The 12,836-nt window shown below is 41.5% G+C and overlaps 1 protein-coding gene and 1 pseudogene across 1 annotated transcript; both read left to right on the top strand.

Annotated features, from left to right (window-relative positions):
* Positions 1-2,716, top strand: part of LOC112069536 (E3 ubiquitin-protein ligase rnf213-alpha-like) — a 96,510-nt pseudogene extending 93,794 nt beyond the window's left edge.
* A 3,318-nt stretch (positions 2,717-6,034) lies between these two features.
* LOC112069539 (uncharacterized) lies at positions 6,035-11,744 on the top strand. The gene is made up of 2 exons (XM_024136876.2): positions 6,035-6,438; positions 8,918-11,744. Exons 1-2 carry the CDS (start codon positions 6,036-6,038, stop codon positions 11,587-11,589), a joined length of 3,075 nt encoding a protein of 1,024 aa, XP_023992644.1. The 5' UTR covers position 6,035; the 3' UTR covers positions 11,590-11,744.
* Positions 11,745-12,836: the final 1,092 nt, after the last annotated feature.

Below are 12,836 nucleotides of genomic sequence, written 5' to 3'. Positions count from 1 at the left end.
GGACAGAGAGTTAACCCTAACAGGTAGGGTTAAGAGAGAGAGAGAGAGTTAACCCCTAAACAGGTAGGGTAAGAGAGAGAGAGTTAACCCCTAACAGTAGGTAAGGAGAGAGAGAGAGAGAAGTCAACCCCTAACAGGTAGGGTAAGAGAGAGAGTTAACCCCTAACAGGTAGGGTAAGAAGAGAGAGAGAGTTAACGCCTAACAGGTAGGTAGAGAGTGAGAGTCAACCCTAACAGGTAGGGTAAGAGAGAGAGAGAGAGTTACCCCTAACAGGTAGGGTAAGAGAGAGAGAGAGAGTTAACCCCTAACAGGTAGGAGAAGAGAGAGAGTCAACCCCAACCAGGTAGGTAAGAGAGAGAGAGAGAGTCAACCCCTAAAGGTAGGGTAAGAGAGAGAGTTAACCCCTAAACAGGTAGGGTAAGAGAGAGAGAGTTAACCCCTAACAGGTAGGTAAGAGAGAGAGAGTCAACCCCTAACAGGTAGGGTAAGAGAGAGAGAGAGTCAATAAACCATTCCATAACCAACCCCCTTCTTAAATGGTCTCTCTTACCCTACCTGTTAGGGGTTAACTCTCTCTCTCTTACCCTACCTGTTAGGGGTTAACTCTCTCTCTCTTACCCTACCTGTTAGGGGTTGACTCTCTCTCTCTTACCCTACCTGTTAGGGGTTGACTCTCTCTCTCTTGCCCTACCTGTCCTAAGGACCCATTTGAAGGGATCTCAGAAGAGTACAGGAAGGCCCTGGGAGAGGAGGAGTCCAGGCTCCTCACTGGGTTCTTTAATAAACCCGGCGCTGATTCCATCCTGCTGGAGATGCACGAGTTCCTGATACTGGTCCTGAAGGGTCTCCGCGCATCTGACACCTACAGGCCTGACTGGGGGTAAGGCTACAGCCTGCAGGACACACACACACACACACACACACACACACACACACACACACACACACACACGTGCTAGTAAAGGCCCAACAAGCAATGTGGAGTGGTTGTACTTGCAATTTGTATCGAATGCTGAACATTCAAAATGTTTCATGTGTAACACTTAACCCTCTGGAAACGACGTCCACATGGACACATTTTAGCACCGTGGGGGGAAATGAATGAAGTGCAATGGGGAACTTATTTTCTACACAGATCATTGATGATCTTCCCTGATGTTTCCCTGAACTTTGAAGTACCTTTCTGGTTCACTTCTTATCCCTTCAAAGCATACTTTCTTCAGACTGAAAGTAAAAAATAATTTAAAAATAAATAAATGTCCATCTTAACCAGTAAAAATCATTCAACTAGTTCTGTGAACCTCACATGTCCATTGTATTGCCTTTCTCTTCTAGTCTGAAAGACACACTTGTGGCCTACATGGAACGTAAGAACCTGGACATGCCACCTGATGTCGAGGAGTTCTTCCCTGAAGAGATCGAACTGTCTCAGTACATCGAAACCTGGAAGTTCGCGGTGACATTGAAACGGGAGAGAAGTCAGAGGTAGCTCCAACCTCTCACACTCAACGCTCATTGATTTAATATGCAATGGAGAAGAAGGAAAATAAACCCCGCAAATGTAAACACATCTGGGAGCCCCCTCGTCGTCAGTGAAGGAAGGTACAAAGCTGGAGTTACTGTCTCCTAGCGGTCTAAACGGCTGCCTCCAGAACACATATACCTCTGCAACATGGGTTCCAATCCGGCACAATGATATCTCAGCAAAAAACTCTCTATACTATCTTTCCCACTGTCTCTCCTCTATCCAATAAAACTTATTTTTTTAAATGATTAAAAAAAAAGATATACCTTTTTTAAAAAGCTGCGGTTACTAGGAAAGGATAAGAGCAATAGCAAAGTGAAGTTGAATACGTGAATTTAGTTTCGCCGTAAGTTGGTTAGCTAGCCAGAGTTATGTTCGTTTATTTACAGCTATCGACCACTCGTACTCGCTTTTCTTCATGCCTCCAAAATGCTGAGACTCTAGTTATGTCAAGGTTCTGACAATGGAAGAAGAGGTGATGGCATTCCAGGCCTTTTACATTTTTTGATTTTATGTTTAAAAAAAAAAAAAAAAAATTGGGGGAATAATTACTTTTATTAGATTTACTTTATCTTCAATTAAATGTAGGTTGGTTAGGCCTACTGTCATCATAGTTTCTGACACATCACTAGCTTTTAAATGTGTAATAAGTACATTAAACACAAGAATCGGGAACATTGTCAGTGGAGAGTTGTGAAAATATGTAGTAAAGAAAATGCATAGAGTTAGATAGAGGACTCATCTTTGTATTTGTGCCATTGTAGTGTCTGTAACAGAATGGGCAGTGCCATTGAGGCTATCTCCAATTTTGAAGTAGTCAATTTTCTTATTTTTTTGTGTTTAAAAATATATATATATACAAATATTGGTGGTTTACTGGCACCAGCAGTGCTGAAGTCTTAAACTAAATCATGTGTGTTATTCCAGTTGACTATTTAAAAATGGTGGAAGCCTTAAATATCAATCTTAAAAAGGGTTATATCCATTTAGAGTCCTCTAACTTACTATTGTAAAATGTCAGCAACAAAACATATACCAGTTACACCTCCGACATCGCAATGATATGCTATGTTTAATTAATGTAGATCTGATTAAATCTAGATATGCAATGCAGTTTAATGTAGATCTGATTAAATCTAGATATGCTATGCAGTTTAATGTAGATCTGATTAAATCTAGATGAATATCTATGCAGTCTTAATCGTAGATTAAGATTAAATCTAGATTGAAATATGCTATTTGCAATTAATGTTAGATCTGATTAAATCTAGATATGCTATGCAGTTTAATGTAGATCTGATTAAATCTAGATGATATGCTATGCAGTTTAATGTAGATCTGATTTAAATCTAGGCCCAAGTCTAGACTTGAAGTATAGTAAATTGTCAATTTGTTCATTTGGAAGTTATTTTATATTGCAGTTGGGCATTGATCATGAATCTCAAGGATGAAATTGGTTTGTGAAAAATGTTATTGTGCTTATTAAAACAATGATTGAAACAAAAAATAATTGTGCTATCGTGTGTGTGTGTGTGTGTGTGTGTTTTTTTTTGGGGGGGGGGGAATATTTTACTCCGTCACTAACATATGCCGCGTTCAAGTGCTATCGGGAACCTCAGAGTTAAAATTAACATAATTTATTTGCGTAGTGCCTCCTATTGATTCTGGTACTTTCAAGTGGGGGAACTCAGAGCTCATGTTTCTACCACAAGTTTCTGTGTTGGAAATGTCACAGTCTCCTAGGTCTGACTAGCAGGTGAACACAGCATTAGACCCAGCGACCCATGAAGACCATAGGCCATCATCACTCCATAGTTGAGAACAACAATAAAAAGATTAGCTTCACTGTCCTAATACAGACTATAAACTGGGTGGTTCGAGCCCTGAAGAGGACTGGCCACCCCTCATAGCCTGGTTCCTCTCTATGTTTCTTCCTAGGTTTTGGCCTTTCTAGGGAGTTTTTCCTAGCCACCGTGCTTCTACACCTGCATTGCTTGCTGTTTGGGGTTTTAGGCTGGGTTTCTGTACAGCACTTTGAGATCAGCTGATGTACGAAGGGCTATATAAATACATTTGATTTGAATTTGATTTGAATGCTGATTTACTGACAGCCGTGGTATATCAGACCGTATACCACGGGTATGACAAAACATTACATTTTTACTGCTCTAATTACGTTGGTAACCAGTTTATAATAGCAATAAGGCACCTACGGGGGTTTGTGATATATGGCCAATATACCACGACTAAGGGCTGTATCCAGGTACTCCACGTTGTGTCGTGCTTAAAAATAACCCTTAGCCCGTAGTATATTGGCCCTATACCACACCCCCTCATGCATTATGGCTTAATTGAGGGTTCGGTTTCAAAGTGGTATATAATGTGCAATTGGCCTTTCATTAAACAGCATATTTTGCCATACTTTCTTGTAACTGGGTTCTTTCTTGTAGGCCTTTTTGAAATTTGATTGATGGACGAATAGTTAATAATGAAAGCCCACAATTGTCAATGTTCCTGACATTCTGCTATGTAATATACTCTCCCCTTTTACCTGTGTTTTGGAATCAAGCTCACTTTATTAAAAAAAAATATTTTACCAGGTAAATTGACTGAGAAAACACATATTTTGGAACTGCACAAATGTAAAACCATTCTCAAATAATATAATCAAATGTTATTTGTGACAATCTCCGAATACAACAGGTGTAGTAGACCTTACAGTGAATTGAGGATGTCGATTACGGTAACAAGTCTGCTTTTTAACAGAGGACCATGTCCCTGCCCTAAACATCAACAATGACCCATCAAGAGTAATCCGGATGTGCCAGAGAGTGATATATATCAAGCACAAAGCTACCAGTAAACAGAAACTCTTGTCTTTTTATCACATGATACTGACGCAACAAGTTGTTTAGAGTGTAAAAGAATGCAGTTCAACAAATGAATAGACTGTTGCACTTATGACGCTTCGAACACACCGACAGTGATATTGCGCAAAATACTACGCAGCATAATCTGGATATGCATGCAACAAAAGTTCAACATTCACGTTCTGCTACCGTTTCTGTCAAGCCGTCGACACATACAGTTTGACGTATACGTTCGATAAATCGAACGTATGCACCACACAGAACGCACTGCAACTGTCGTCTGCAACGCAATGCTGCAAGGCAAACGCAGCGTTTCATTGGAAATGAATGTAATTCTGGTGTACCAAAATGCATGAAACTCTCGATGTGATCGAAGCGTGAATGGCCTACTCTGATCAATGACTTTCTGGTCAAGGATTTACTTCTTGATCAAACCATTTACATTTCAGTAGCCTAATAGTACATGAATTGTGGGATGTATGCCTTTATACCACTAGATGGCAGCAAATATGTACTTTTCATTGACAATATCAGTAATTCTGAGGCTGGAAAGAAATTACTTCTGTTGAAATACATGGCCATGTCAAATAATAAGCTTCCAATCACACTGGATTATTCAAAACCAATTCCCATACTACTCACACACTAATAAAGCCTTTTTACAGAACCAGACACCACCACTACACCTCATACAAGTACTTGGGAGTATGGCTAGACAGTACTCTGTCCTCTAGACTTGGTTTCCTCTATCGTAATCGCTCCTCTTTCACCCCAGCTGCCAAACTAACCCTGATTCAGACGACCAGCCTACGTAAGTTATAGATCAGCAGGTAAGGGTGCTCTCGAGCGGCTAGATGTTCTTTACCATTCGGCCATCAGATTTGCCACCAATGCTCCTTATAGGACACATCACTGCACTCTATACTCCTCTGTAAACTGGTCATCTGTATACCCGTCGCAATCACCTACTGGTTGATGCTTATTTATAAAACCCTCTTAGGCCTCACTCCCCCCCCCCCCCATCTGAGATATCTACTGCAGCCCTCATCCTCCACATACAACACCCGTTCTGCCAGTCACATTCTGTTAAAAGTCCCCAAAACACACACATCCCTGGGTCGCTCGTCTTTTCAGTTTTATGTAGTGTTGTCTCTCTTGTCGTGATGTGTGTTTTGTAATGTATTTTTTTTATTTTTAATCCCAGCCCCCTGTCCCCACAGGAGGTCATTTGCCAATTGCATTTGCCTTTTGGTAGGCCATCATTGTAAATAAGAATTTGTTCTTAACTGACTTGCCTAGTTAAATAAAAAAAACTCCAGCACCAGACACAACCATTACTAGGCCTACGTGTGAGCCAGTCTAAGATTTTTTTATTTTTAATCAGCAAAATGTGTATCACAAAGCATTAATTTCCATAGATCATAATCAATGCAGCACACAATCATTATGCAATTTATTATATTGTTGTCTGAGTCATGTTTTATCATTTGGTTTAAAACACAGGCTAATTGAGGAGCTGCTTTTATCTGAGTCTGCTTGATTCTTTCAACACCTTGTACCGTCACCGTGCATGCATAGCGGGACCCTGTGATCCAGTCAGCGTATTGGCAGTGGGCTCACTTGATTCCAGATCTGATATATGTGTGCGTGCCGCAACAAGAGGTCATTTGAACGCGGGTGGTGGAGAAACACACACAGCGCACGCTTGTTGGAACCCGCGTCCATAGCCTATATTCGCTTTTTCCTATCCGTGACAGAGGCTGCAAAAAAAATGACGATCAAGAAAAGTAAAACCGTCGTTTTTGAAAGACGTGCAGGGGATTTAACTGCGTTGTATTGTATGAATGATTGGATGATTGCAGTGGTGTTGGCTATTATTGCCATGATGTCTGTATGGGCTGCACTCATCATATACAGATATATACAGACAGAGAGAGGTAAAAGAAGAAGGAAGGTTGATGACGACACTATTTTGGAAACTGAAAAGGACGAAAATGAGACGAGAAACGAAGAAAAAATACTATCCTGTGTCGAGTCAACAGGTAAATCAACATTTATTAGTGTTCATTCTTCACTGATCAGTCCTAGGATTTTAATGAAGTCGAATGTGACCCATATGCAGCATAATTGCCGTCTACGCTTGTTATGTTTTGCGCTATATCAGAGATCCGCCATGATAATAGAAAAGGAAGCCTACTACAGTCATGTCTACAAACACGTGTGCGCAGGTCTCCTTGAAGCCGTCAGCTGTGTGAGCGCGCAGGAGATTGGAAATATAAATTGTTATTTCAATGAAGCCCTTTGCTTAAGTGAAAAACAAATATCAGTTGTCTCTAACAAAATTCCCTAGTTTAATTGTCTGTATAATGCTTTAGATATTACAGTAGCTATTAGATATGTTTGCTGGGTCGGATAGGTTACTTTCTAGTTACTTGTCAGAAATTGTAATCAGTAAAGTAACTTTTCGTTTATACACACTAACGTAATGTGTAACTTTCAGTTACTTTTGCATTACTTTCCCCTTAAAGAGGCAGACAAAAATAATCATAATGATCTCTGTATGGGGTCAATTTCACGCCATATGGTATTGAATTCAAAATAAAATAAATCGTGAACATGAAAAATAAAGTTGAGAATGTAAACATAGTTTCGAGGACGGGTGAAATAATGGATGTTGAAATTAAAACCAAACAATTTAAAGCAAAATGTTTACAATTGTAAACAAAAATAAGACATCAAAAGCAAAACCCCAAAACGTGTAATCAAAGCGAGAGCAAAACTCTATGACAAATTATTAAAATATTTGAAAACGAATGCAAACATCGTTTCCCGTTAAACTTTCCCAGCAACCAATCCTATTGAATACATTTTGCCTACGCTCTTGCCTGCATGTACTACCTTTTGGTTACGCTACTCGTATTTTTGTTTTCACCGTCAGTCCTTTCGAGTGCGAGGTTTGGCATTATTTTTCCGTGAAGGGCGGGATTTAGAGGGAAGCGTAGACAACGAGTCTCCATTGGTCCGCTAGTTTGAGTGACGGTTCTATCATCAACAGAGTTATAGGCTACACTACAGCAAGGACCTGTATGCTGTTCATGATCAGGAAACCTCAGTTGATCTTGTCATTTCAGATAATGTGACGGTAGCCTCACAATATCTCTCAATATGCCACCATTAATTTGATATTTGAGTGATTTATAAAATAAAAGTGAGCTATACCTGACAAGTATGAGTGGTTTAGGTTAATTTCCCATCCTTTGTGGGCTCTGTCTGTCAAGCAGCAGAAGGCCGCATTTGCCGATGTACAGTTAATGTTAGCTAGTAATGTTAACTTTGCTAGCTACTGGTAGAAACTTCAGTTAGCTAGTAATGTTAACTTTGCTAGTTACAGGTAGAAACTTCAGTTAGCTAGTAATGTTAACTTTGCTAGCTACAGGTAGAAACTTTGTACAGTTAGCTGGTAATGTTTACTTTGCTAGCTACTGGTAGAAACTTTGTACAGTTAGCTGGTAATGTTAAGTTTGCTAGCTACTGGTAGAAACTTTGTACAGTTAGCTGGTAATGTTAACTTTGCTAGCTACTGGTAGAAACTTTGTACAGTTAGCTGGTAATGTTAACTTTGCTAGCTACTGGTAGAAACTTTGTACAGTTAGCTAAACGTATAATGGTAGGTAGACCTAATGTACTTTTTATGTAGAACCCATTGAGGGGATCCCAACAACCAATGAAGGTGTAGACCTAGCGAATTTAGCTAGCATCCCCTTTTCAACATTTGTTTTTCCAGAGTGTTTAATCACGATTGCTGCTGACAGACATGATAGGCTACATTGATTGATGGATCACATCAAATTGGCTAGCTAGGTAACAGATCACGTCAATATGGCTAGTTAACAAGCTAACTTTCAGGGGATAAACTAGACGGCTATATCCAAATAGTGTTTGATTTGCTTTCCATCGATAGTGGCGGTGACAGTAGTCCGACTGACAACTTTACCAGGACGAGGACTTGGCCATGTCAAGCTCTTTCCAAAAGGGTCATGTCTGAAGAAGCAAGCTAAATGACACGTTGTTTGCTTAGCTAGCTAGCTACATCCAAAATGGATATGCTACCTTCACGTATCTGAAATTACATGATCAATTGGTGTTTTACTGATCATGAAAAGCATGCAGTTACTGTATAACTCTGATGATAGAGCTAAATGTGGAATAATATGATTAATATGAAATGTGTAGTTCTCACTAGGCTCTTAAAGAGGTGACGATTTTAAAACAAATTAGTTATAACATTTATTTAACAATCTCTTGAAAACGGCACATAGTTGTCAATGGTTTTAGCAGAGCTGGGGGTCTCCTTGCATCCCAGCAGCCAAATTGAAAGCTCTGCACCGTATTGTGACGTTTTATTGATAACGACCTATTAATTCCAATTAGACTGGTTTGGATTCCTCCTTGGAACTTTGAGGGTTTATGACATGGCCCATCCAGTAATTTAATAGGATCTCCAATGTGCTTATTTTCCAGAGGAGGGTGAAGAAGTGGCGCCAGAGACACTGGAGAGCTGGGATGGAGAGGAATGGAAGAGAGAGCCAATGGAATGGATTCCAACAACCAGTGAGAATGTAGAACCCTTTGAGGAGATCCCAACAATAACCAATGAGGATGTAGAACCCGTTGAGGGAATCTCAGCAACAACCAATGAGGGGATCCCAACAACCAATGAGGGTGTAGAACCCATTGAGGGGATCCTAACAACCAATGAGGGTGTAGAACCCATTGAGGGGATCCCGACAATAACCAATGAGGATGTAGAACCCATTGAGGGGATCTCATCAACAACCAATGAGGGTGTAGAACCCATTGAGGGGATCCCAACAACCAATGAGGGTGTAGAACCCATTGAGGGGATCCCGACAATAACCATTGATGATATAGAACCCATTACGAGGATCCGAACAACAACCAATGAAGATTTAGAACCCATTAAACAGATCCGAGCACGGACCAATGAGGATCTACAACCCATTAGACGCATCCGAACACTAACCAATGAGGATCTAGAACCAATTAGACGGATCCGAACAGCAACCAATGAGGATCTACAACCCATTAGACGCATCCGAACAACAACCAATGAGAGCGATGGTCCTTACACGTGGGAGTCATATGCTGAGTGGCAGATCGTTGAGGAGTTTCACCTCGGCTCTCAACCTCAAGAGCACTGTGAAGGCATATGTCAGCACTATGACGGCTTATGTCAGGTCTGTGGAGGCTTGTGTCATTGCAGTGAATGCTTATGTCAGTTCTACGAAGGCTTATGTCAGGACGACGCTGAGTCCCAGACTGACCTTACCGTGGATCAAGAGGAGCAGGCTTCTACCAGTCACTATTCCCTCAGTGACATAAACTATCAATCTGGACATGAGAAGGATACCGACGTGTATAACCAGGACGAGGAGGGTTTGAAGGAAGTTGAACTGAGTGACGATTGTCAATGTGAGAGCACAGAGGAGGAGTCCGAGGTAAACCATCCACATGCCTTTGCCATCAAGCCTCAGAGAGATCTGGAAGAGCTCAATGAAAATCTCCCTGACATGATATTGACTGACTCTGACCTTACAGAACCTGACCATGTGTGTTATACAGAGATACAGGAAGTAGAAGACCCCGATGATGACATGACCAGCCATGCTGTCTTTTCCAATGAGCCTCAGGAAGAGAGGCCGGAGATGACATTGACTGACACTGAACATGTGTCGGATAAAGAGCGAGAGGAAGTAGAATATCTGGATGATGATAGACACAGCCATGTTGCTTTTGCCAAAGTCCAGGAAAGTGAAAATCTCCCTGAGATGAGATTGACTGACACTGACCGGATAGAACCGGAACATGTGTATGAGGTGGAGAGAGAGGAAGTGGGAGTAGAATATCCAGATGAGTTAATCACTGAAGGTCCAGAACATCCCAGTGAAAACATCACTGAGATATTGAGTGACACTGACCTCCAACAACCTGGCAAATTATGTGAAGAAGAAATACAGGAAGTAGAATGTACAAGTCATTATATGGACAGCCAGGTTGCCTTTGTCAGGGACACTCAGGAACCAGAACATCCCAATGAATATCTACCTGACATGATATTGACTGACACTAAAACTGAAGAACTTGACCGTGTGTGTGATACAGAGATACAGGAAGTAGAATGCCCAGACATTGAGGCAAACAATCATGTTACCTTTGACAATGAGCCTCAGGATGAAAATCTGGACTTGAGTGACACTGGCCATGTGTGTGATTCAGAGATACAGGAAGTAGAATACCCAGGCGCAGACATGACCTGCCATGTGCCATCAGTCTCTGAGAGGACAGTGGAAGACGATATGAAAGAGGCTATGGTAGAGGATCTTGACATGGAAGCTATGGTACAGGATCTTTGGAGGAAGGAATATGTCATTGACGGGTTGAGCCAGCCGACCGATGTTAGAGACACCCATGTGGCTGAGAGGAAAGGAGACATCGTTGATAATAACAGCAAGGACACACGTGTAGAGGAGGAGAAGAAAAGACAGAGTGATGAGACACGGATAGAGGAGAGTTATGAGAAAGTTGAAATTAACATAATGGAAGCCACGATGGACTATAATGAATGGATGACAGTCAGCGGCACAGAAGACAACAGCGACTCTCCATGGGTGAGGATAAGCCACTCGTCCGTCGAATGCTCTTCTGCTGAGGCGGAGCATCATCCCACAGAAACGCATCACAATTCAGATGATCCAACGGTGGCTAACGCAACCGCATTCAAGGAGGTCAAAGAAACAGGAACCAAACCTGTATCGCTAGATGGAGACCTGCGTAGGAATAAGAAGATGGCAGCTGTGCTTCCTATCAAACCCAATACTGTACGAGTGAGGTTCTGTGTTCACTACCGCACCCAGTCTCCCTGGCAGGAGCTGGCTGTGACAGGGAACCAGCAGGAGCTGGGGAGCTGGACGGGCTTCGTTCCGCTGGAGAGAGCCCAAGACGGGTTCTGGGCCAGCTGGGTCGTCCTCCCCGCGGAGAAGCAGGTGGAATGGAAGTTGGTGCTGGTGGAAGAAGGAGAGATTCTACGCTGGGAGGAGGGTGGTAATAGACACCTGGAGACAGGTTGGGGTGGTGGAGAGGTGTATCTCAACGAGTGGTGGGGCAGCCTCTGAGTGACAGGTTCCTACTGGGCACCAGCTGGTTGGAACAACGCTGTTGTACACCAAAAATATACACTGCTCAAAAAAATAAAGGGAACACTAAAATAACACATCCTAGATCTGAATGAATGAAATATTCTTATTAAATACTTTTTTCTTTACATAGTTGAATGACACAACAGCTGCCAATCGGCTTCACATATCAACAAGTAAATACCTTGTTACTCTTCAATAGGAACATGAAGCAACGTCAGATAGATTGCAACAACAGCTTGAAAATAGGTAACGCATAGCCGACATATAATTCTTGTCGACTGAATCTTATTGGTAGGAAGGTATCTAAATGGTATTTTTCATTTCGCGAGTGGTGATTCTTTTGTAGCCTCTAGTCCCATATTGTCATCAGAGTTTGGTGCACGTTCTGTGTTTCTGTCCAGATTTCCTGTGGAGTAAATGCTTGGACTCTTTCCTAGTTTTCGCTAGAGGTCTAATTTTAACTGTCTTCAAATGAGTTTTAGTATCATTTATCAGAACTTTCTGACAAAATATCTCATTCATGGTAAATCCAAAGGCCAAGAATCTCTGACATCACAAATGTCAAAAAAATAGTATATTAATTTCAGAGTACGAGAAGATCACAAGGTGCATGCTATTCAAACATCATCCGGAATGGTGAGAATCATAGGATGTATTAACTTACTCAGACTATTACTCATACAGGACTCATGTCGACAACATATGCTTGCAGTGTGGACGGAGGATTAATTTGCAAGCCAATTGTGGATACCAGTATGTTGGATGATACTCGACTCTACGAGATGCTAGCATAAGGAAACAAAATCCCTGCTTGATTTTGTTCAAATTGAGTACTGCCAAACAGCACACAGACCTCACCTTCTCTCCCGATATGAATATAAGGGGAAGTTGCAAGGTGTGAGCTTACAACACTGTCAATTGTATACAGACACGCCACTGGACTTGTATACAATGTCAGCGGTCTAAGAAGATAACTCTCCAAAAACAGCTTGAGAATACGTTAACTCTGTGTCTTTCACTCCTCTTTTAATCGAGAATGTTCACTCCACATCCTGGTTAATCAAGAAGATATATACAACTAAGCATTCACAGGTGAGCAGTGTGTGTCAAGCTTGAGGCTCAGATAAAGTCCGAATCCGCTTCAGAGTTGGGGCTCAACGCAATTGGGGTAGAGCATCAACCAATGTTGGGATTGTGTACTCTGACTGCAATTGTTTGCGCCC

This window comes from Salvelinus sp. IW2-2015, unplaced genomic scaffold (assembly GCF_002910315.2).
Source record: "Salvelinus sp. IW2-2015 unplaced genomic scaffold, ASM291031v2 Un_scaffold1045, whole genome shotgun sequence".
Taxonomy (NCBI): domain Eukaryota; kingdom Metazoa; phylum Chordata; class Actinopteri; order Salmoniformes; family Salmonidae; genus Salvelinus; species Salvelinus sp. IW2-2015.
This window is presented reverse-complemented; position numbering and strand designations above follow the sequence as displayed.

Bases quoted from the DNA above. Each gene is read 5' to 3' on its own strand.
- LOC112069539 (XM_024136876.2), top strand. From the start codon at position 6,036: ATGTGTGCGTGCCGCAACAAGAGGTCATTTGAACGCGGGTGGTGGAGA. The intron at 6,439-8,917 runs GTAAATCAACAT...CTTATTTTCCAG, and splicing joins ATCCTGTGTCGAGTCAACAG to AGGAGGGTGAAGAAGTGGCG.